This window comes from Pogona vitticeps, chromosome 2 (assembly GCF_051106095.1).
Source record: "Pogona vitticeps strain Pit_001003342236 chromosome 2, PviZW2.1, whole genome shotgun sequence".
Classification (NCBI taxonomy): domain Eukaryota; kingdom Metazoa; phylum Chordata; class Lepidosauria; order Squamata; family Agamidae; genus Pogona; species Pogona vitticeps.
The window spans coordinates 241,743,613-241,769,863 of NC_135784.1; the positions used below are offsets into that span (position 1 = coordinate 241,743,613).

Here is a 26,251-nt window from a genome sequence, read left to right on the forward strand (position 1 = left end):
GAAATTGGTCAGGGAAAATCAGGAAAATTGGTCTGAAGTCAGGAAAAGTCAGGGAAATTATGATTAAAATATATTCAAGCAGTGGATTTTTGACCTGCTTCTGCAAGAGCATGTTTTGTTCTTGTGGCAACTAGAATAGAGAATTAGCAGAATACAAGTAAAACTTAATGTTGCCCTTTCCCAGCTTCACCTTTTTCTCAACTCCTCCCCCAGCAACCAGCCTAATGTGTTTGTTCAGCTCTGTCCCTGCATGATTTCCAAGGTCTGCCTATAGCAGTGGTGGCAAAACTTTTTGGGCTCGTGTGCCCAAACTAGAAAAGTGGCGGCACCGGAAGTGGCGGTGGCAGAACGGGGAATCCCGGGCGTGGAGGTGCCTGGAGACCCCACTCCAGATCCACCGTCAGCACCAGCTGCTCCGGAGCCTGTCTGGGTACAAGCAGCACGGTTGCAGCCGCCTGCTCGGGTTTGACTGTGGGGGGGGGGAAGTAACAATCCGTCGACTTATGGCTCATGTGCCGGCAGAAAGGGCTCCACATGCCAGCTGTGGCACGCATGCCATAGGTTCGCTATCGCTGGCCTATAGCATATGCAAAGCAAGGCTAGTTTAAACATTTAGCAAGATACAAACCTTAAACATCTACTGTTTCCATCCCTACCTGCTAGTATTCCGTTCAATTTATATATAAAGATTTGCATGTTTTGGGGTCATGCTTGTGTATGGAATGGATGTTTTGTCTCATGCTAAAAATGCTATGTCATTTGTTAAGCATTGAGTTTACTTGAATTGAAATTTGTATCTTGGTGTAATTTTTGGTGCAGTTGCAAAACAAATGTTGCTACAGTTAATATCAAAAGAAGCTGATATTAAATCTCTTACTTTGACAAATATTTTTCCAGTTGAGACTTGTGTAATTATAGAGTGGAACATTTCATTAAGACTTGCATTAATGCAACATGACCTATTCATTTTTAACTTGTGGTTATATTTGAATGGTGGTCAAGAAAATTGGAAAAAAGTTAGGGAAAGTCAAGGAAATGAAAAATAAAATTTCAGTGGCAGCCCTGTAACAGCTCTGAATTTGTCATACGAGTTTTTCTGTGCTTTCCTTATGTTTATAAAGATGATATGTGTCAGATTTCCCTTTAATGCAGTGGGTATAGATACATTGCCTTGCTATTTTTCATTTTTTGCTATTTTTGTCTTGCTAAATTTTTATACATTCCATGTGTGACAAAGAATGATATTTCTTTCCATTTCTACTTCAGTAGTCCACTGGTATCTGTTGAATTTGGATGTTCTTTTCATTTTTATATACATTAACACAACGCCACAGTTGTGAAGGGGGCTGGTTTGTACATTCGGAGTATTAAAGTACTTGGCAACATGGCAGAAAGGCTGCCATGGTGGAATATGGCCAGTCAGAAAATAATAGTGTCACAGACCAGATTGGTGAGACAAGAAGATTGGCAACTGAGCCAGGAAGCTAAATACAAGAGATTTGAGAGGCAAACGCCAGAACAGAAAACTACTTTGAATCAATTTTCTTTTCCACCAGAATGCCTGTTTAACAGAAATGTAAACTGACAAGTCTAAAAAGCAAGTAGTTCGAACAGTTGCCTCCCATAAAGAAGAAACACAATGCATGGGAGCGCATGCAGTCTTTCACATACACATTTGCTCTCTTGTGCGCGCACACACACACCACACACACACACACATCACACACAAGATATTTATTTAACATAGAAAATAAACACAAGACAATCCCCAGTGTCCTTCCGGAACTCCTTTTCTGGCCCCTGCTGCCAATCCAACCCCTATGCTGGTTCCAGTTGCACCCCCAAACTCCTCTGCTGGCTTTCTAGTAGATTCTCTAAATGGGGTGCTTACCCATAGCCCGGTCCCCCAGTACTCATTCTCTCCCCTCAGCTTTACCAGCCATTGGTTGTGAGGTATCTTGCTCATTCATTCATTACATTTTTATGCTCCTTTTCTCTCTGTGTAGGGATCCAAGGTGGCACACAAATTTAAACAAGCCAACTAAACACTTAAGAAGTCATTGCATTAAAAACTATTAAATGTATAGTTTATTGTATTCAGCTTAGCAGTTGCAGGGACAGAAAGAACATGGCCAAAGAGCCCGAAAAACCCACAACAACTATCAGATCCCGGCCGTGAAAGCCTTCAAGAATATATTAAATATATGCTGCTATTACGATACACTGTTTATATTTAATCTTTCTCCCATAACTGGTTTTAGTAGTGTAGGTGTGCCCCGCCGCACACATACAAGCGCAAGAGAGAACTGAAACCAGTTGAGGTCCTGTTATGAGAGAAAGGCAGTGTTGCTATTAGAATGTTATGATAATATCCAGTTAGTGTCTTCCCTCAGCTGGAACAGCATCAGTCAGCAGAGTACTCTTTCTCTCTTCTTCAAATTCCACTGTATTTCTCAGACATTTACCTGGGTAACAGGAGGATGCTGAGGAACAGATTTGTTGAGGTGGGATGGGAAGAGAAGGATCTGTTGCATGAATAGAAGACAAGACACTAAAGATTGGATGTCATCTTTGGTTAGAAAATAGAGTTTTAAATAATTAATTTATGGGGATTAGCACTGTTAGCAGCCTTGCAATCTTCTAAGGAAAGGCAGAATATGAATATTTAAACACATAAATAAATATTTATTAATTGTCACTACAAAGAGTAGCAGACACACAAAAGCTAATGTTACAGTAGAGAGCAATAATTTATATAATATGTGCAACAATGTATGATTAATTTCTAGTTATTGTACATAGAACTGAGAATTAATGTGGAAGACTAAAGCAGTTCTATTTAGACTTGGGGAATTCACCTATTCTCTGTATCTTTATTTGTCCTTTTTCTCAATGAATACAGGTCAACAAAGCATCAAGTATAGGTCTTTGAATTTGTTGGAAAATGACATTTAAAGTTGCCTTTTTTTAAAAAAAATCAGGTATTTCAACTGAAATATTTGTGACTGAAAAATTTTCCTTTCAGTCTAAAGACCATTGAAAAGTGAAATACCACTCGTATTAATATATTAAAATAGAGTACAGTATTAGAAACATTTCTAATTTTAAAATTTCCACATATTATGGCCGAAATGTAATGGTGAATTGACACAAGTTAAGAAAGCCTTAAATTGTTCCTTCTAAGCTGGGCGCATGTGCATGCAACATCCTCTAGTTTTCAGCCTTGCTGGGTGCGCGTGCAATTCCACTCCTCCTCCTTCCCTCCGCTCAGCTCTCTTCTCCGCTCAGTGATTACATTAGGTACCAGTCGTGATGGAACCCAGTGCGTGGAGGAGTGGAATTGCACGCGCACCCAGCAAGGCTGAAAACTAGAGGATGTTGCTTGTAGGTGTTATCTGTTGAACACTTAGTCATATGACTTAGTATGTCATATGTTCTTAGTTCTTAACTTCTGATAATTTGCTGCCTAAAGCTATGCCTTATGCATAACTGCACAACAGGACTTTGGCAAGTGCTTGAGAGTAAGCCACACTGAACTCTCCAGGCAAGTATGTAGAAAATTACTTTTAATGCCCAACATGCAGAAAATGAGAATGGAAAGCTGCCATTCAATATAAAAATTTAAAGCTCTTTTATTTTCCCAACGTTCACAGCACATCAGAAGGAGTGTTTTCTTTTAAGAAAATATGTACTTCAAGTATCTTTGTTTAAAAGGTGCCCATGTTAAAGATGGTCCAACTTACAAATTTAAACTTCTTAATTTGCCAATCATTATTTAAAGTTACATAAAGAGCATTTTACCGAGTAGTACTCTCATGGGGGGGGGGGAGACAGTGGCAGAGAAACCAGGTTTTTTGGTCTTACCTCTTCATTATAGCCAGAGTAAGATGTATAGGGCAGTTTTTCCTTTTATTTCTAGCTTTTCTCAGAAGCTTAGAGCATCTATCTCTCCCCTCCTCTCTCTTCCAATAGTTACATTTTACTCTGCTTTTCCTCCAGTCAGCTCAAGGCAGCATCAAAGGTTTTTATCCTTCCCTGTGAATTTTATATTTCAGTGAACACTAGAACCTATATTTCACAAGCTCCAGTATTTCATTCTAGGCACTACATAATGGTGCAAGACCCATCGGAAATGGAAAAAAAGCAAAGCAGAAGGCAAGCAAAAAAAGCAAACCATGCAAGACTCATCGGAGATGGAAAAAAGCGAAGCAGAAAGCAAGCAAAGCATGAAAGACCCCTTGGAAATGCAAAAAAAGCAAAGAAACCCCACAAGATCCATCAGAAGTGGGGGGATAACCCAAAAAGCAAACAAACACCCCAAGACCCATCGGAAATTGGGGGGGGAACCAAAAAGCAAACAACCTCCCTAAGACCCATTGGAAATGGGGGGGGGGGAACCAAAAATCAAACAAACCCTGCAAGACCCATCACAGCATAGAAACATAATCCCACCACCCAGCCCAAAACCATGCTACAAAACCCACCCAGAACAGTTTTTAAAAAGCAGAGAGCAGCACCTTACCTTACCAGGCAGTCTGAAACCTCCTCTGATCGCACTCACTCTAACTGCTGGGGCGAAAGAGCTACAAAGAAGCAACCTCTTTGCCTACCAAAGGTTAGCAATTTTAATTCCCCACCTTTTTCCCCTGCCTTTTTTTGGTTGTAACTCGAAGCTCCAGCCACAAGTTGAAGCAAAAGTTTGAGGCTGGAGCTGGTCGTAACTAAAAATGATTGCATGTGGGGATGTTCATAGGTCAAGGCACCACTGTACTTGTCTTTTCCACTGATATCTGAGATAGTGGGGTTAGCTGCAATCACTTTCAAGACCAGTATAGCTGCTGGCCCAGTTTCACACCACATTGTACAAAGGAGGGGGCCATATCCATGGCCTTCTTGAGTATATCTCTGTGGGTGGGCAACGACAATGTCAGAGCTTTCCATAGATGTCCATGAGGACTTCCCTTTTCACAAATATGGAGGACATTCTCCCAGTGGTCATCGGCAGTATGTCAAGGAGTGCAAGTTTGCTTTTGTAGAGTTATTCATTGTAAAATGTTACATGAGAGGTGTACAGAAACTGTTACTGATAGGAGGGAACAGTCCAAAGAGAAAGTTACAACTTTTTAACTGTTACTTTAATCAGGACCATATCGAACCATTTCAGTCTCATTAAGGTGAATGGGACTTACTTCTGGGCAGGAAGGTAGATTGAGACTGTAGCCTTACCACAGGAAGAAGTATAATTAAACATGGTGGGGCAGCAAGAAAGGTGCTACAGGAGAGGAAAGAGATAATGGAGCCACAGGGAGAAAAAAGAGCCACAACAGGAAAGCGTGGCTTTAGTGGATGCAGAAATGGAAGGGCCACAAAAAGAAAGAGAGGAGTCACAGACATAGTAAAGTAGGAAACAAGAGTCACAGGGAGAGGGGAGAGAGATAAAAGCCACAAAGGAAGAAGCCACAGAGTTTGAGGCTGGAGAAGGGAAGGAGGGAGGAGCTACAGAATGAGATAGTGAAAAAAGGGTGCACAAGGGCCATGAGACTGGAGGAGATGGAGGTAGAAAGGGAGCTGGGGAAATCAATGAAGAGAGAGAGAGAGAAAGAGAGAGAGAGAGAAGCCACAGAGAAAGAGGGGAGCGATGAAAAAATTGATAGGATCCCTATGATTGATCATTTGGGTGAATGAGATTCTGTCAATTAGCCACAAGTAACAGGAGTTGTGTCAGAATACAAATGACAACTCTAGATGTCCATACTTCAACAAAAGAATTTTTTTCTGGGCATTTGGATTGCTTTGCACCCCAAACAATAAATACTTAGAAAACGTCTTGAAAATCAGCCATGAGCATTGTTTTGTGCTTCTGTGAGAAGTGATTAAATGATGAGAAAGGGAGCAAGGGTCTGGGATTTCCCCTTGCTTGGGTCTGTGAATGGTAGTAAGAATAAGAAGGGGAGCTGTAGACCATGTTCATTGCTGATTTTGGTGTGATAGATATTCAGCCTTGCTATGCAAAGTTTGGCATCCTTTTTCCTGCTGAGAGCGTAGGCACAATACTGCAAGGCAGTGCTAGACCATTTCCTGGGGTTTTGAGCTGCAGACAGAAGCAATATTCTACTTCCATAAACTTTTTTTTTTTTGTAAAATTGAATATATGTATAATAATAGATTGAAGATATTCCACATTGAACCCAATTACTATTTTTATGCCTCACCAAGAAATTAAGAGGGGAAGCAATTAAAAAGTCAGATCTGATTTTCCATCATGAATAATGTAGGCAACAGCTTGGATTGGCTGATGGGAAGCCTGTATCATTAATAAAGCGTGCTTAATACCGGAATTTTGTTTTCCTGTTTACTAACCATGTCCAATGTAAGCCATTTAATTTTATTAAATGCAGAATTAACACTATGCTTAAAATCTTCCATTGGAATATAAATCTTTAGATGTCTTCTTTATTTAATCAGTTCATTAATAAAAGAATATAGTACAATAGTTATACTTCATTAAGGAATGTTTATGCCGGTTATTGAAATTAATCTGTTTCAGGGTGATAATTTAAGATGTGTAATGATACCTCATGGGATGGAACATTTAATCCCAAAGCTTGGATAAAGGGTTTGTTCATTTGAGAAATAATTCATTGCTGTGGTCCCTAAAGAAGAAAGTGTTAACTACAAGTTTGTTTGCTTGTTTGTTTCAAGATCTTTGAGTCTTAAAAATCATTGATGAAATTGTTTTAGGAGGTGCCCACCTGTGCAGTGAGAAGATCACTGGTAGTGGCAAATTACAGCTGATGTACAGCTTTCTATAGCAATTTTGGGCTGTATGTAATTTCATCACATTGTGCATATATATTAGCGTTTACTTCTGCAAGAATGTGGTGCCAAAAAAAAAAGCAGTATTCTGTTTCAGCATTCTTGTGTTTTATAAACAGGAAGTTGAGTTTAGATATGTTTTATTCTGGATACATAGATCAAAATATGCATTGACTTCTTCCTTTTCCTGCCTTGAGAACAATCGATACTATATGAGCATTTGTACATACTTTCTCAAAAATTAATCAGCCTTTTTAAAAAGCAGTCTTTTGAATCAATGCAACTTCCTTCCAGTTGTTTGATACTAAGGATGAAACTAAAGTATCCGTAGCCATACATATGATGAGCCATTCTGGAATCTCTACTATAATGCGATTGATCAGTTTCCCTTCATTTTTTATGGGGAGAAGGTTATGTAGAAATTCTGCTTAAATGAGAAATCAGGTTGCTAAAACTCATTGATCTATAATTTATAATTCTTCCATGAGCTAGTGATTAATGATGTGTTCCATACTCTCTCAGTGTGCAAAATAGACAAGTATTCTGTTATGAAAGTACTACTCAGAATTTTTCTACCACGTTCCCCTGAAAATAAGACAGGGTCTTATATTAATTTTTGCTCCAAAAATGCATTAGGGGATGTTTAATTTTTTCGTGTACAACAATCTACATTTATTCAAATACAGTCATGTCATCTTCTGGTTGCTGCACAATGGTGGAGGGCGGGGTTTCATTTAACTGGGGCTTATTTTGGGGGTAGGACTTATACTATGAGCATCTTGAAAAAACCTACTAGGGCTTATTTCCAGGTTAGGTCTTATTTTGGGGGAAACAGGGTAATAATGCTGACTCTGGAAGGCACTGTATTCAGACATGGTCTGGATTAAATATAATTGTATTTGAAATGTTTAGAATCTGTAATTGCTGCTGTTCAGAATGCAAGAGCATGCAGAACTCAATGGAGCTACCATGTTTCCCCGAAAATAAGACAGGGTCTTATATTGATTTTTGCTCCAGAAAACCCAGCAGGGCTTATTTTCAGGGGATGTTTTTTTTCATGTACAACAATCTACATTTATTCAAATACAGTCATGTCATGTTCTGGTTGCTGCACAATGGTGGAGGGTGGGGTTTCATTTAACTGGGGCTTATTTTTGGGGTAGGGCTTATATTAAGAGCATCTTGAAAAATCCTACTAGGGCTTATTTTCAGGTTAGGTCTTATTTTCAGGGAAACGGGGTATGTAGAATTTAGAGACAGGTGCTTACTGTGGTTTGGTGGAGTTCAGAGGATTGGGCTGCATGTGTTCCGTGGGCACCCTGGATTCCATGCCCCGCCTCATCCTGTGGGCACCCAGTCAGAAAAGGGGGTTGGGGCAGCACTGCTTCTGATGGGGCACTCGCTGGAGGAGGTGGGGCACCTGCGTAACACCTGCTGACTCAGTCCTCTGCGCTGTCCCAAACCACAGTAAGTGGCCCTCTATAGCAGAATTTATTCAGTAATCCCTACTTTAGAGACAAAAGAAAGAAAATTTAGTTAGGATTGCTCTCCATTCTTGCTATAAATATGTTATGGGTAAACTCTTTTGTGAGCTTGCATGACAAAATATGAAGTTGTGTCTGATACAGGAAACATTGTTTTAAATGTGTTATAAAATTGCAAAACTATAATGAGTGTGGGATACATACATCTCCAAAGAATAAGTTATTGAGCAGTCAGTTTATTAATATAACTTTGCTATACTACACTTATTTCTCAAATAAGAATTAACAAAATGCAAGTGAACTTTTCAAGTTAAAAAATGGAAACATTCCACATATTTCATCTTAGGTTGATGGAAAATATAATGAATCCTATGAATAACACCATTGCAAATATAATTTTAATTATGCTTAGACCTAGCAAGGGAAATTAAAGAGAAACATTTGGATTTTAAGTGGGAGTTGAGCAGGAAATACGAAATATCAAGCCAAAAGTGCACTCAAGTCAAGTGAAACTATTGATCAGCAGTCAGAAGGAGGCTGCAGGATTATGTTATCTTCCATCCCACCAAAGTATCTTTTCATCACATGTTTTACTTTATATTCATATTCTTGATAAATTATCCTAGATGGTTTTTCACACAGTCATGTTGAAACGTGTGCCAGGTAAAAATGCCACACATACTGCTGGGAGGTATAAAAACAGTAAGGGTTAATGATACAAGAATTAATAATGAATTAATAAATACAATTGGTAGCCATACTAACAGGGATGGTCATATGTTCTAGAAAGAGAAGAGATCACTCATGTCTGGTTCATATTGTTAGTATGTATGCCGTTGTGGCTGTACATATCACTTGAAATGGCAGTACACTTGCCTTTCCCATTAAATTCTTACAGTGCCTTCTGTAAAATCATTCTGCTTATAGATATGATCAGAACTACAATACAAATAAGTATCAATTGTGTATATATGGTATATTGCAGATAGATTAATTTATGGAATCCATAAGCATCATCATCATCATCATCATCATCATCATCATCATCATCATCATCATCATTATTATTATTATTATTATTATTATTATTATTATTATTATTATTATTATTATTATTATTATTATTATTATTATTATTACCCTCCCTTTCTCCTTAAAAAGGCCCCAGGGAAGTATACAAATATTAAAAAGGAACAAACAAATACAGAACCACTCTGGGAAATAGTAAACAAAACCAATATGAAAAATTGCTGGTGTAAAACTCTGGTCAAAAAGAAATAATCTGGCTGGCTTTCTTTTGGTCTTCTAGAGTTTTGTTAAAACTTCTTCCATGTGGTAGCATCAGAACTAAATTTCTTTCGCATTATGACATAATTGTAGTGTAGTAGCTTAACCATTACCTTAGAAATATTAGATAGGTTAAAAATGTGTAAATAAGTAATAAATAAAGAAGCCAGAATGTAGTTGAAAATTTGTAGGAGTGATAACTTCTTTGGCATAAATTTTGACAACAAACTGTTACAGTCTAAGGTGCATTTGATGCCCTGTATGAGTTATATAAACAGTACATGATAGCTAATGTGTATTCAAACTTCCTCACATGCAGCAATTTGTGGCTGAGATTGACACTAATGGACTTTTACTGTTGGCAGGGTGGATTTGATTTAAATTAAATCAATTTAAATCCCAGTTTAAATTTTAAAAATGGATTTTTGATTATTTAAATCAAAAATTGACTTTTTATTTAAATTGATTTATTATAGAAATTATTGATTTTTATCTGCCCTGACTGTTGGACATAAGTAATAGGGATCTGGCCAGGATATAGATGTAATGTTTCAGTTGGAAATCTGTCTTGGTCTCTTAATATTTGCGTTGCTAATAATGTAGATGATTGACATTTGTCAAATACTGTAAAAAAAACAACCACATACACATTTTCTTTTTCTTTTTTGTATTTGTGTCACTGTACAATTGAAAATAAGGAATAGTATAGTGAGTCAATATACCATTACTACCAACTCATATTCTTTACTACTAAAAAGTGATTGATAGAATAAAAGTTTGTGTGATTTCATTCATTTTTAATTTTCTTGATTTGAAAAGCAGAATATTTGAGATTTTTAATAGATCTGAAGTGTTCACCCACTTCCTACATATGCCATCTCTCAGAAGACGGCCACTGCCAAACTCCTGCTCTAGTTTTGGGATTGTTTTTTGAACATATGAATATGTTCCTTCTCTTGGATTATGCCTCTATCAACCAAGGCAAACAGCTTTCCCATTTATACCGCCACTTTAATACTGCCAGGGCTAAGGATTGACTTCACACTGTATTTTTTAAAAGCAATAATGTTTTGGTGAAACATAAGCTTATTTTGGTGACAATGTATAAATCATATGACATAGCATACATTAGTGTGTGCTGTGTCATACACTAATGTATGCTGTGTCATTATACATTAGTGTCAAATCTTGTTTCTGCTGTCTGTGGAAATTGTAAGCAGGGTTTGTAAATCAGAAAGAGCATTTGAAAACAAAAAGGAACAAAGAGAGTTCAGTAAACAAATTAAACCAAAATAAAGGAACAATGTTTCGTGCCATCAGTTTCTGAAATATAAAATCATAAACCTTTACTTTTTAAAACTTTACACACTTCCAGTCCTGGTATGTGGATGGGTAGGTAGGCAGGTAAGGTTTTTGTTTTGATACAATAATTAACAGTACTACACTATTATTCCCTGCCTCTTCACCATGGTCATTCTAACTCATATCACTCATTGAAAACAGTAATTAACCAATTGTCACATATCCACATTCTTATACAGAAAATAGAATCTCTTCAGCCAGGAACTACAGTGGTGCCTCACTTGACAAGGATAATCCGTTCTGTTCAAATCGCTGTTAAGCAAAATCCTTGTCAAGCGAAATGAAAAAGCCCATTGAAACACATTGAAAACTGCTCAATGCGTTCCAATGGCCGAAATACCTTAGCATCCAGCGAAGATCCTCCATAGGGCAGCCATTTTCTGGTGCCTGTAATGCGAGGAATCCATCCTAAGCACAGCAGGGAGCCATTTTAAATAGCGGGTGGCCATTTTGAAAACTGGCAGTCAGCTGTTTTCTGATCGTTGTAAAGCGAAAAATCGGTTCCCGAAGCAGGGAACCAATCATCGTGAAGCAATTTTTCCCATTTAAAAAATCATTTTGTGATTGCAAAAGCGATCGCAAAAACTTCATCGTTAAGCGATTTCCTTGTCTAACGAGGTAATCGTCAAGCGGGGCACCACTGTATTAAGATTTGTCATCTTGGAGGTCCATTCATAAACATTTTTTCACATTTCTCAGCTGTCCTAACTTGAGCTCCTGACAAACACACCCTGCAACTGTCAGTCAACCTCAGTCCTTTCTGTGCAAGCAGATACAAACCTGTACACAGATGTGTGTGTGTGTGAATTGTGCAGTCACTTTGTGTGACTTTTCTGTGCTTTTAAAAAAATCAATGCCCTGTTTTCACTTCAAGATACTGTATATTGTAGCTATTTCTTCCTTAGCCCCCCAAAGACTTGTTAATACTCTACTTAAGTTCCCTAAATTTAAGAAATATTTTCCCAAGTCAGATATACTGTAGTACCTGCTTGCTTAAATAAATAGTACAATCAGTTTCAAACAGATAAAAAGACAGTTCAGATTTTTATTTGCAGACCGTCACCAAATGTTTAGGTTCCTAAAATCTTCACAGACCAGCATTACTAAATTAAATTTGCCAAACTGAATTACATTTCTGAATTGGAAAATGTGTTCAGGCCTATGCAGAAAGCTTTTATAAACTGGTGGTCTTTCTTAATATGGCTGTGCAAAGTCCTTGAACTGAAAAATAAATTAAAATCAATTGGTTAAAGTCAGTAACTGCTGCTTCTGTTCTCACAGTGTTGCAGGAGGGGAACTCTTTGATTTTTTAGCGGAAAAGGAATCCCTGACAGAAGAGGAAGCCACAGAATTTCTCAAGCAGATCCTTAATGGTGTTAACTATTTGCACTCTTTGCAAATTGCACACTTTGATCTCAAGGTATGTTGGAAATTTTAAAAAAATGACTGGGAATATTGCATAAAGCATCTCCTAGAATTCAGATATTCCAAACAAATGCCTAATAGTAATACAATTTAACATTTTGGAAAGAACAACTGTACATTGCAGGATATAAAAATACAAAGTATGGATGTATAGTGTAGAATTTAAAGATAAAATCAGTGTTTTTCCATAGCAAAAGTAATGTACAGTATTGCCTTATTCTTATTAATTTGGATGTTACTTTTGATTATACATTATGGGCTAAATAAAGTTGTTAGACCTGGGTAGAGTGGGTTCACTGAATTAACAGGATTTGCTAATGCAAGTCCCTTCTAACTAGAGGAAACATGCAGAACCAATGGGACTTTTATGAGCAGTTTCTTTTTAGTAGGAATCTTAACTTCATGTGTGTGTACATGAACATGTGCCTTGACTTGGTTTCTCAAAGACCCCATTTTATTTTAGAAGAGAGAGCCATAAATAGATTTCTAAAGAGATGAAATGATTACAGCATATGATCCTGAATTCTAATCTGAAAAAGACCATGTTTTCAAACTGAGTGTGTTTTGGATCTGTTCACACATATCATGTTTTTTCTTTAAAGCCTGAGAACATAATGCTGCTGGATAGAAGTGTACCAAAGCCTCGTATCAAGATCATTGACTTTGGCTTAGCACATAAAATAGACTTTAGCAATGAGTTTAAGAATATTTTTGGAACACCTGAATTTGTTGGTGAGTGTTTTTTCTTGATTATTTTGCTAGTGTAACACGTTTTTATTTCTTTTATTTATTTATTTGTTCCATTTACCCAACCCATCTAGATTCGGGAATCTATTTCTGGGCGGCTTACAAAGTTTAAAGATAAAAACAGCATTCGAATAACATTCATTATTAAAAACAATAAAAATTAATAAAGACAACAGGATAAAAATGGGAAAAGGAAGCTATGTAATGGGAGGGGGAAGGCCTGCCAGAAGAACCAAGTCTTCAACTTGTTTTTAAAAATTCACAGCGAGGCTGCCAGTACAAGTGGTATTAAAGCAAGTAGTTTTCAGCTCTTGCAGAACTCACCTAAGATCTGAAAAAGTGGATCTTGATAACTCTCAGCAACTTGCAAGTGTCACATCTTAGGGCAAGGTACTGCTGCTCAAGGGATTTCTCCAACCAGGCATTTCTAAATTATACTGATATTTGTGTTTCAGTTTGGTTTCTGACACGCTACTGAAACTGCTTGCCTGTCCTGTGCAATGGGCATTTAATATCATTGCCGTTTTTCTGGGTTGTTCCTCAGATTTGGAGGGCCTCTACAGGAGTTCTTTTCCTCCTCAAAGAACCAGTTCCAGAATATGGTGCTGGTACTGTTGTTGAGTGTGTTGACAGTTTTATACTACAGTGTTCCACCAGATGCCATATGTTCTCCATCCTGTTTAATGCCTGCTGGAGTTGTCAGAGTTCTTCTTCGTGGTCTCTGCGAATGCATACTAATGGGTTAATCTGCACTCGTGTGGAACAGCCTCAGAACTTTCTAGCTCGAGCATATGGTGCTGGGACCTCCCACCCTGGCTATAACTCCACCCCTGGCACTGAGTGCTTCAGTTCCTTTCTTGCTGCTGCCGCTGCAGCCGCTTTGATAGGGACTTTCATGCGTACTTCTCTAACTTTACTTAGCTTTTCCTGATTTGCTTGGACCTCCCTGGCTTGGTCTTGGACCGTTGACCCTTCTTCATCTTCATGAGTTAACTGAAAAAAGAATAAAAAAGGACTATTATTGCTTGTTACCAGCTTGAGGGTTTATACCCTCGCTGGGCCTCTTCAAGAGGTCTGAGGTCTGTTCTAATAAGATTCCCCTCTTGGATGGTCACTCACGCTGTTTCTTTTGCCTTGGGGAAGAGCACCAGCTGACCCTCTGTGCTTTTTGTAAGAACTTCACTAGCCTGGCTTTGAAGTTGAGGCTACAACACCTTCGGTCCTATTTGTGGGAGAGGTCCCTGTCTCCATCTCAGGGTGCTCCTGTGGACTCTTCTCAGGCCGAACAACAGCCTTTGGTTGCAGAGTCTTTGGTTGCTGGGACCTCCCACATGGGGACGATAACCCCGCCCCTGGCACCAAGTGCCTCAGTTCCTTAGAACCGTCTGCCGCTGCACAGCATGCAATAGCATATGTGGCAGACAGCAGGGAGGAAGGGCGGGGAGTGTAAATTCACATATGACCACTTGCAGAAACAGAGTTACAGGTAGGTAACCTCTTTTTTTGTGGGTTGGGTGTCATCAGTGTGCTGATTGCATCCAACTTTGTTTCACTTTTACATCTAACCAAATGTAGTCATGTATCTCTTGAACACTTTTCTAGATCTCTTTATTAGTTATGATGAAAACTTTTATGTTATTAAATAAATCTCTTGCTTTTTGTTCTGTTGTTATCCTCTTCTATTTCTTTGCAGTGTTTGTTATATTAGTTTCTGTATGAAAAAGTTTATAAAGTTACATTTAGGATTCTAAATTCTTATTTCTGTCACCCTTTACTTTAGCTTATCACCTGTTTTTAAGCACTCTTAAGAACTTCCCTAGTTATCCATCAAGTTTTTTCTTTTCTTTTGAATGCAGGAATAGCCTTTGTGTTCTTTGATTGTGTTCTGACTGCATTCCAGTTTTTCTGGTTTAATAGTTTGTGGAGCTTAGTAGTGCAAATGTCTTCTTTATATGGTCTTTAAATTCTTTAGGAATGTTTGTAACTTATATTTTGGTACTATGAATATTGTGTTCTTCAGCTTTACTGAAAATTAAATACTATCAGCAACTGCTATTATCGCTGTTTGCAAGGTACAACAAAATTCTGTTATATAGTAGTTTGATAATCATGTTAGCAATAATTTTTGTGGAAATAATACAAATGCTGGGAAACCTTGGAAGCCTGAACAAAAATACATAAAGCACATGTGGTCTATACTAGAGATAGGTGGTGTTAACGAGGGTCCAGCCCCATGGGGCCAGATGGTCCACTCACTGATCTACCACAGACGCAGACAGTGTGATTCTATGAATGGCACCACAGCACACAATCCGTTCACCACTCCTTGACCTTGCAGCGAGGATTGTCCTCCTGCCAGGAGTAGCAAGCGGATCGCACACTGCAGAGCCATTCGTAGAATCACGCCATCCACGGCCGCAGCAGATTGGTGAGTGGACCGTCCGGCCCCATGGGGCTGGACCCTCGTGCAGGAATATTCGTATATGAATACCCCCCAGCTCTTGTCTACACTCCTCTCTGAAAAATTTAACATAAACTGGAAGTTATAAAAGGATTGACAATGAGAGAATTTTAAAGGAAAGTTGATGCTGTTAGCTTTAACAGTTAAGATGCGGTTAGCTTTAACAGTTAAGATTTTGCAACCTCTGAGAGTGGCAGAGGTTCTGTTTTTGAGTACAGAAGGCAAAACTTCCTTTGTGGTGGTTAGGATCATGATTGAAAACTATTAGGGGCTAAAAGGTAGACTTTTACAATCTCTTAGGTATTATGATGTGTCGTGTGTAATATTATATGTTGTTTTTTATTAAATAAATAAATAAGAACTCACAAACATGTTAAAATAAGGGAAAGTGGTCCCAAGATGTGTTGCATTTCCAAAGTCAATACAGGAGTTTTGATTATGCTCAGAAATGAATTCAACATCATGCATCATTCATCATTTAAAAATACAAGTGAGATGGTCCAGTATGGTTTCTAAATTCTAACGTAGTTATTTCTAAAAGTCAGTCCTCTTCCTTATGGAGTGCATTGTTTATAGAAGTAGAATACATTTTCTGCTATTTCATACGTTTGGTATATAAATACTCTTCTCAAATTATCTTTCTGTTTGAACTGTACAAAAGATTCTGTTTTTGTCTTGTAGCTCCTGAAATAGTGAATTATGAACCTCTGGGCCTTGAGGCAGATATGTGGTAAGTTTTCAGTTTTTCTAGCACTGGAATTGTTTGTAATTATGTTCTGCATATGTTCGAATATTGGTAAAGTTTTTTTAAACTCTTCTTACCTTTCTTTGCAGGAGCATTGGTGTAATAACATACATTCTGTAAGTACTGAAACTTAAATCATTTTATTTATTATTTCAGGGTACAGATTCAACTTCATAGTCTCTCGGTCAGCGACCTCACTATCTAGTTGCAAGGAAAGCTGTGTATTTAAGCCACAGTGATTACAAACATAACTTATTTCTGTCCTTATTTTTAACATTATGGTTCATTCTGAAGCACATTTATCTGGTAATATAACCTATAGAATCTCGAATTATATGTGTGGGTTGAATAAAAGAAGAAAGATTATAAAAGGCTGATCATTATGAGAAAACAGAATGAAGGCCTTGTTTAGATCATAGAACTGTCACTTTTCTAACTACAGTAGTAGAACTGGTTACTTGGTTGGAGTGAAATTTCCTGTAAATTCATGCTATAGATGTGACCAGACCTTTTTTTTTCAGACTAAGTGGTACATCACCATTTCTTGGAGAAACAAAGCAAGAAACATTAGCCAATGTGTCTGCAGTGAATTATGACTTTGAAGAAGAATTCTTCAGTAATACTAGTGGTCTTGCTAAAGATTTTATAAGAAGACTTCTGGTTAAGGATCCAAAGTGAGTTCAATCCCCTTTTTATAATACTGACTGTATTTTCTGCTACTGAAATTCAGAGTATGGAAGTAGCTGGTAGCTGCACCAGGTCTTTCTGGAATAAGTGCCCTGTCTTGGGCTTTGACATGTTCCATGTGTATAATTTACACTTTAAATTCAGAAGGAAGTTATCTTATGAAGGCATGTTGTACTTTGCATGTTTTTGAAGCTATGTAAATATGTTGTAGGTGTGATAAACAGTGCCTCCATGAAGAACGCATTGTAGCAGCTTTCTTAATTCAGTGCCCCTCTGATGTTTTGAACTGAAAACTCTCATACGAACAAATTAAGGGCATTGAAGTTCCAGACATTTGCAGGGCACCAGCTAGGGAAACGCTGGCCTAGAGCTATTATGTTTTAGGAATTAGAGGTAGTTGGACTAGGGCCAGGAATACCTCTGTCTACGTTCCCCCTTAGGTTTAGAGCTTATTGATTAACCAGTGCCATTCAATGTCACACAATCTAATCTGCCTCACAGGATTACTGTATGGTTAAAAATGAAAGGGGAGACCTGAACATTGCCTTCAGTCCTTAACATTAACAAGGATGCTAATAGAACATGTGTTCTATTCTTTCTTCTTTTAAAGGAAGAGAATGACAATTCAAGACAGTTTGCAGCACCCCTGGATCAAGGTTTGTGTGCAAAGCTTAAATTGCAGTACTCTTTATCTCTCTTTTATTAGTGATATTTGTTTGCTTTTGTTTGTCTTCTGATGGAATAATAGGCTCAAATGTTTCTTTGTGTTTCATACCCCTCCTACACATATTGAGGATTGTTGCTTCTCTTCTCATTCCATCCAAAAATAGACCATGGAACATGCTATTTTTAAAAAGAAGATGTATTAGAGAGCGAGATTCCTTGCAAGTGACCAGTTCTTCTTCGTGGCCTCTGTGAATGCACACAAATGGGTTAGAGAGTGCCTGTGCGGGACTCCTCGGAATATTCTAGGACTTTCCCCTGTGGCACTCATGCTCCGCCCACCCATAATACCTCAGTTCCTTTTTGCTGCCGCTGAGATTGGACTACTTTATGAGTTCTAGAGTGAAATTCTTGTTGTATCCTATGGTTTTTGATTCCTGGACTGATTTACATTTACGATTACAGTCGTGCCCCACTTAACTATGGCCCTGCATTACAACGAATCCGCTTTATGACTATGTTTTTGCAATTGCGATCGCAAAACGATGGTCTAAATGGGGGAATTTCGCTTAGCGATGATCGGTTCCCTGATTTGGGAACCGATTTTCACTTTACGACGATCAAAAACAGCTGATTGTCGGGTTTTCAAAATGGTCACCGGGTGCTTAAAATGGCTCCCCGCTGTGCTTAGGGACGGATTCCTCACTATACAGGCACTGAAAATGGCCGCCGTATGGAGGATCTTTGCTGGACAGTGAGTTTTTAGCCCATTGGAACGCATTGAACGGTTTTCAATGTGTTTCAATGGTTTTTTTAATTTCGCTTTACGACGTTTTCACTTAACCGATTTTCCTGAAACAGATTATTGTTGTTAAGAGAGGCACCACTGTATTGGATTTTGGACTTTGGATTGCACTGCATCTGATTCTACAGTTTTTGATATTCGGACTGGCAAATGTTGATGTTTTTATGTAAGTTGATTTCCTCCCTTCCTCCCCTTCTTGTTCCCGCCAATTTTTATGGCCTCCTCAGGCCCTTACAAGTGCTGTACGTTGTGTGCCAATTAGCAAAGCTTGCTCTCAACCTCTGCTTACAGCAGCTCTGATAATATTTGTGGGGAAAATCCCTGTCACCCTCAAGCCCGGCAGCCATGGAGCCTACCATATCTCATGCTCTTCTTGCTCCTCAACCATCAGCTCCTGCTACACCTTATCTGAGAGCCTGTTCGAAGGCACCTTGTTATCGACATTGGCATCGGTGTCGAAATCGCCATCACCGAAAGATCCTAAGAGAAAGAAAGAGTTGGCTGAGCAGAAAAAGTCAACACAATCCTCTAAATCTACTCAACCTGGGGACCTCCCTCCGGGTTGAGTTTCTCTTCCGTCTTCGATCCTTGAAGAATCGTCCAGGGACTTGCTGGATCTGGACTCTCCTTCTGAGGCGGGCAATTCAGTATCACCTCAACAGGCTCAGGCTTCAGTATTGATACCAAGCCTGTCTCCGAGTCATGGCCGATCTGAGGCTGATGTAATATCCAGCCCAGCCTTGGCCCATTCAAGCCCTATGTCTATCGGGTGGGCAACAGTAATGCAACTTTCTAATTCTGAGGCATCATCACAGCAGTCTCCTTCATGTAAGTGACTGGCCAAACGTCACCATATCTCTCCACATTGGCATCTTATTTCTCCACCTCGACAGTACCAATAACATAGGGAGGTTATACTTCTTCCTTGTCCGTCCCGACATCATTCGATCTCAGAGTATGGGGAACCCTTTTATGTTGAATTTGACCAATGTGGTGATCAACCAGTGATGTGTTCAATCCCTATTATGACACTGGCGACTATGTGAAATCTAAATGAGTTATGTTTATGCCTCCCCCTCTGAATTTTCTCAGTCACCATCACCTCCACTGCCTCAACATTGATATCAAGCATATTACCAGCTCGACCCTCCACCGTCGAAGTCTGCGACCAAACGCCTCTTGCCTCAGCAGGAAGCTTCCCAACAAGAAGTTTGCCCCTTGAAGTGCTCCTGTGCCCCATCAGTACCATCATCCTCAATATCACACCTGAGGACATCTCATTCTCCCACCCGTTCTTCTCGTCAGGGTGCAGTTTCCAAAAGTTCCCACCCATCTGAAACTGACGCTCCGGTATCAGCTTCTCGAGCTCCAGCCTCCATATTAGTTGTTATCACTCGCCATCTCCTCCTCTTTCTTTTACCAGAGGCTCCTTGGTGTTGACAGTCTCTGAACAAGATCCACCTTCAGAAACATCCAGAGAATCCCCTTCAAATATGCCAACTCCTGATTCGGAGGTAGCTGACCTCCATCCTCCATCACTGTCTGAAGATTTTACTTCTTACTCACAATTAATTCTCTGCATAGCAAAATCATTAGAGCTTGATATAGAACAACTTCCTCCTCCCAAACAGGACCTCATCTTCGACAACATAAACCAAGAAAAATCCCCCCCCCCACTAAATTTGGCATTCATTCTGGCTATGTTAGACCTCATAAAGGAGTCGTGGGATAAACCGTCTACATCTCTTCAAATCTCTAGGCGTCTCGAAAATCATTATAGACCTTCATGCCTCACCTTCTAGTTAGCCGACCTTTCCATCCTCTTCAACTGATGGCCCAAATCACAACAGATGCCAGCCCAACAGGCTGGGGCGCACACTGTGGCACTCACGAAATCCACGCCCTGCGGTCCAGCTCGGAAAAGCTACTACACATCAAACGTCTAGAGATGCTGGCAGTTACCAAGGCTTTTTGCACCTTCTATCCGCCATAGTGTCGCAGGGTGCAGGTGGCCTCGGACAACATGACGACCCTGTATTATATCAACAAGCAGGGAGGCACCCACTCATCCCTACTATATTTAGCGATTCATCTTTGGGAATGGTGTTACGATCACCATATTTTTCCAGTTGCCATTCACATATCTACAGAAGACAACAATGTCGCCTACTGTTTGAGCTGTCTTACCACTCAAACTCACAAGTAGGAGCTTGACGACTCTGTATTCTCCCATATCAGCAATTGGTGGGGAACACCAACCATCGACGTGTTTGCCACCCAGACCAATTCAAAATGCAGCAGGTATTGCTCTCGGGCAGGAAGAGGCAAGAACTTTCTTGGCGATGCCTTCATAGTGAACTGGGACGATGTTCTTTATCTGTTTCCTCCCATCCCACTCATTCAGTGAACATTAGTCAAGCTCCATCAGCTTCGGGCCAACGCCATTCTGATAGCCCCTTGGTAGCCTTGGCAACCCTGGTTTACCCTCCTCAAAGCCAAAGCTTCTGAGTTTCTGAGACTACCTCCCCAACCATCCCCCCTGACCCAGGATGGCGGCAAGATCTGTCATCCCAACCTGGAGTCGCTCCACTTTACAGTGTAGAGGATTCCCCCTATATAGCAGACATCTTGAACAGAGCTAGAAAACTCTCTTCCGAGTTGTTGTACTCTTACAAATTGAATGTTTTCTCCAAGTTCACTGTCCCCAGAGGTCTAGCCTATTCCAGCTAGATTGGATACTCTTCTCACCTTTCTACGTTACCTGTTTAACCGGGGCTTGGCTCACTCTATGTTAAAGGTTTATATTTCCACTGTTGTTGCTTATCAGCCTGTGGGTTCAGAAGTTTCCCGTTCTCACACCCAACTTTAAAGAGGTTCTTAAGGGGCCTACATAACATTCACCCACCTGTCCAACCTCCACTCCCACAATGGTCTCTCCAGGTCATGTTAAGGGAACTGGCTCCCCCCCCCCCCGTTCGAGACCCTGGCTTCTACTCATCTTAAGCTTCTCTCCTTTAAGACGTTATTTCTTGTTGCTATAACTTCTGCACAATGAGCTAGTGAGTTGGCTGTCCTTCGGGCTGATGCCGCTTATATACACTTCCACCCAGACAAGGTCGTATCTGGGCGTATCCTTTCTTCCCATGGTGATCTCAAACTTCCATGTTAATTCCATGTAGAATTTGTCATTTAATTAATAATTTTGTGTTATATTTATTTGTCGTTTTTATGTATGTATTTGGAAGCCGCCCAGAGTGGTCGTAAGACCAGATAGGCGGGATAATAAATGAATGAATGAATGAATGAATGAATGAATGAATGAATGAATGAATGAATAGACCTCTAATTCTCCCAACGTTGTTTCCTATCCTTCTTCTGATGTTGAACGCATGCTCCATTCCTTGGATGTTCGACATGCCTTAGCTTTTTACATTTTCAGGACTAAAGACTTCTGCTCTTCTCCTCTAAACTATTTGTCGGCTTCCATGGCCCACAAAAAGGCTCTCCTGCCTCCTCATAGATGGTTTCCAGGTGGATCATTTCTACTATCACCTTAGCCTATGAACTGGCTGGCAAAGTACCACCAGATGTATTAAAGGCACACTTCACGAGAGCTATGACTACTTCAACTGCCTGGCTACGTGGCATTTAAGTCTTAACACCTGTCGAGCGGCCACTTGGTCTATACCATCAACCTTTGTGATGCATTACCATCTGGACATCAGGGCCAAAAAGGAAACAAGTTTTGGAAGGGCTGTGCTGGCTTCATTGTTGGCGTGACGACCCTCCTTCCGGTAAGGGAGCTTGCTAGTCACCCATTTGTGTGCATTCACAGAGGCCACAAAGAAGAAAGAGAGGTTACTTACCTGTAACCGTAGTTCTTCGAGTGCCCCTTTGTGAATTCATACATCCTGCCCATCCTCCCCGCTGTCCATCACTTGAGCTCTTAAACTTTGTTACAGTCAGAGCCTTGACAGGGGTGGGCATTTCGGAACTGAGGTATTAGGGGCGGGCGGTGCATGCATGCCACAGGGAACGTCCTACTAATGACATGTTCTTAAGCTCTAGAATATTCCGAGGAGTCCTGCACAGGCACACTCTAACCCATTTGTGTGGATTCACAGAGGACCATTCGAAGAACTATGGTTACAGGTAAGTAACCTCTCAATTTTGAATAGTTGATTCTTATAATATGCCTGTTTGTTCTAACCCAATAATGAAATATGTAACCCAGTGAAATTAGGATGTGACTCCAATGATCCACACTTCATAAAGTACTCATAAGAGAAAAAAAAGTTGTAGCTGTATGCATCATCAACACTTGTATGAGGTTGTTAGTTAATGGATTTAGTTGGCCAGAAAACATATTCTGTGATCTTTCTCTTTCATTGTGAAATACTTTCATAATGTTGTTTTGATTTCTTAACAGCCTAAGGATACCCTACAGGCACTTAGTAGAAAAGCATCTGCAGTAAATATGGAAAAATTCAAAAAGTTTGCAGCTCGAAGGAAATGGAAAGTAAGATTGAAAAGTTATTAATAATACTATGGTATGGTTTTGCATCTATTACAGCAGTGGTTTCCAGCTTTGGATAACCCAGGTGTTCTTGGACTGCAGTTTCCAGGAGCTTTTACCACCAGCTATAGTGGCCAGGGTTTCTCGGACTTGCAGTTTAAGAACACCTGGTTACCCAAGGTACAGTACCACTGTATTGCTGGCTTCCTGTTTACAAGAGGGAAAGTGCTATGTAGCAGAGCAATTTGGGAAACAGGGAGGTTATCAAATCTCTAGTGATGCAACAGGCAAAGCAGCTGTGTGTTTAGTGAGGACACAGGAGAGGGCTTTCTGTGTTGCTGCTCCCAGACTTTGGAACTCCCCCTCACAGGACGCCAGGCTGGCCCCGTCTTTGCTGTTCTTCCAGAAGCAGGTGAACACTTTTCTCTTCAGGCAAGCTTTCCCTTAATGAATGGCTGCCTGAATAGTTTTTTTTTAGTAGATTGTTGTGCGTACTTGCTTTGAATGTGTTTTGGTGTTGCTTTCTCTTGCTGGTTTTTCATGTGGTATTTGATCCTTTTTAGTATTATGATACTTACTGTTGTTAGCTTTAAATGTTGTCTTTTTTAAATGTAAGCTGCCTTGGGTCCTGTTTAAGGAGAAAGGTGGGGTAAAAATATCTTTTAAAAATAAAATACCTCCTCAGAAAGCATGGCTCCCTCTCTTGCCAGCCATTCAGAGAGCTATTTAGTCTTGGCTGTGATTTTACCAGGAGGATTTCAGAATGGGCTCACTGTGCTCTTCAGCTGGTCATCAGTTTTCTTGTTACAGTGGTCCTGCAGGCTTTTTTGTTTGTTTACCTCTGGAGTGGTATTGGTAACAGGCAGGAGTAATGTGCAACATTTCTACTATAGTGGTGAAACTAAGAGGATGGACAAAAACTAGCAAGGAGTGTCCTGAAAACGGAGAATGAAAGATATATATGCCAATTCGGTAGGAAAAAAAGAAGTACAGGATACCTAATTGCCATGGTGGTAATTCTGTGGCACGAGTGAGCCAGCAACGAACCCAAAAGTGGGAAAAATCAATAAATATAAGAAGCCTATGTGTATGTGTTAATGACTTCAGCCTTGTAAACATTTGTTCCAAGTTTTTCATAGATTTAACTCTTATACCACTTTCTAATATAAGGCACTACAAAGAGATGAAAGACTTAAATTATACTAGAAAAATTTCCTTTAACTTTTCCTATGTTCACTTAAATATTTTTCTTTTCTGTTACAAAGCAATCTGTACGCTTAATATCGTTATGCCAAAGATTATCAAGATCGTTTTTGTCCAGAAGTAACATGAGTGTGGCAAGGAGTGATGACACTCTGGTAAGTGAATGGAGAAGGACACAGGCAGATGATTAAACTGGCAGGCCCTCATTCCTCTTAGCCCTGACTGCAGCAGTACCTCAGCTCATAGATATTGGAGGGTTTCCCTACCGCCACCACCTTCTCCTTGCCCTACTGCCCTTATTTAAGCTATCTTTGATGTGATACCCAGTCAATATCTGCCCTATTTGCCCATTGCCCTATTTTGGGTTACGGCAAGAGATCCAAGAGATGAGAGGGGAAGCTGTTTCAGATTCACCAAGCCTCTGGCAGGCAGCAGACATGGTTCAATGGAGAGGCTTAATTCAGGGGTGTTGTAGACAAATTCCCCAGGATCAGGTCTTTGGATCATAACACTGAGAACCTGAAAGAATCAACCCTGTCTGTCACTTGCATTATGTAAATAATGATCTAGATCAATGGTTCCTAACCTTGGGTAACCCAGATGTTCTTGGACTGCATCTCAATAACTTTTATTGAGCACAGCTGGTGGTGGAGGCTTCTGGGAATTGCAATCCAAGGCCACCTGAGTTACCCAAGGTTGGGCACCACTGGTCTTGATAAAAAGATTGTGAGAGGAGGATTTCCACATCCATGAACCTCAGTTTTCATAGCTGTTTATGCTGTTGTGTGGTAGAACTAAGCTCTTCATGTTTGGCTTGCCAAGAGTTTGAAAAATTACTACTGCAAGGATTTTTAAATCTTGCTGCAGGAACTCTTGCTGCACAAGAGTTAAAATATGGTTTTCGATGTTTTCTTCTTTCCTTCAGTCACCTACTGCAGTTTTTGTTCATATGTAGTGACACACTATCATTAGTTTAAACCAGGATGTGGATGCTCACAAATGCACCAAAAGAGAACAGGGAGAGGTATTACTAAATCTAGTAGTCTGTGGTTTATATGGTGTCTTCCCCCCATACTACTAAACTATGTTTTAGTGGAACAGCCAAAGAGTGCTATTATATTAATAGCTCTTATGTATTCGTCTTATTATTGTAACTTATTATTCTATTGGAAGAAATATTGTGAAGACAATATATACAGTTAATCTTCAAAGCTTTTACTGTGATGACAGGTATTGATTCGGGAAATGAATTGAGTGGAGAACTGAAATTCCGAAGTGGCAAATCTATCTTTATACAGTGGTACCTCGCAAGACAAATGCCTCGGGCAACGAAAAACTTGCAAGACGAAAGCATCTTGCAAGTTTTTTGGTGCCCCGCAAGGGCCCCATAGGAATGCATTGAAATTTTTCCCATAGGAATGCATCGAAGTTTAATTAATCCATTCCTATGGGAATTTTTTTTAAAAAAATCACTTACCAGGTAGGGAGCTGGGGAAGCACCATCGCAGGACTGGCAGGGGTCTCCTGCAACCGCGATCACCACTTTCAGAGGTCCCCCGGCAGCCCTCGGATGGTGCTGGGCAAGTCTTCCCCAGCACCATTTTTGAACTTCCCGCCCTTTTCACCTGCCTTTTTCCTTTAGGAGGCTTGCCGAGCACCATCTGAGGCAAGCCTCTGAAAGGAGAAAGGCAGGGGGAAAGGGCGGGACGTTCAACAATGGTGCTGGGGAAGTCTTCAGAGGCTTGCCCAGCTCCATTGGAGGACTGCCGGGGGACCTCTGAAAGCGGCAGTTGCGTTTGCAGGGGACCCCCGGCAGTCCTCCGATGGTGCTTTCCCAGCTCCCTATCTGGTAAGTGACTTTAAAAAAGAAATCCCCATAGGAATGCATTAATTAAATTTCAATGCATTCCTATGGGAAAATTCACCTTGCAAGACAAAAATTTCGCAAGACGGCATGTCTCGCGGAATGAATTATTTTCATCTTTGAGGCACCACTGTACACAAATTGCATGTTTGAAGAAAGAATTTTCGTATGTGTTAAGAAAATGCT

At 39.9% G+C, this 26,251-nt stretch overlaps 1 protein-coding gene across 4 annotated transcripts in view; it reads left to right on the forward strand.

The window, feature by feature from the left end:
• Nucleotides 1-26,251, forward strand: part of DAPK1 (death associated protein kinase 1) — a 115,889-nt gene that overhangs the window by 49,319 nt on the left and 40,319 nt on the right. For all 4 annotated transcript variants that reach the window (XR_013542066.1, XM_020805825.3, XM_020805824.3 and 1 more), the window contains exons 4-11: nt 12,231-12,369; nt 12,977-13,106; nt 16,264-16,312; nt 16,417-16,443; nt 16,849-17,001; nt 17,625-17,670; nt 22,912-23,001; nt 24,264-24,356. Coding sequence is in view for 3 of the 4 variants with exons in the window: in XM_020805825.3 (XP_020661484.3) it covers nt 12,231-12,369; nt 12,977-13,106; nt 16,264-16,312; nt 16,417-16,443; nt 16,849-17,001; nt 17,625-17,670; nt 22,912-23,001; nt 24,264-24,356 (727 nt within the window). In the remaining variant the exon portion in view is untranslated. The remainder of the gene's footprint in view (nt 1-12,230; nt 12,370-12,976; nt 13,107-16,263; nt 16,313-16,416; nt 16,444-16,848; nt 17,002-17,624; nt 17,671-22,911; nt 23,002-24,263; nt 24,357-26,251) is intronic.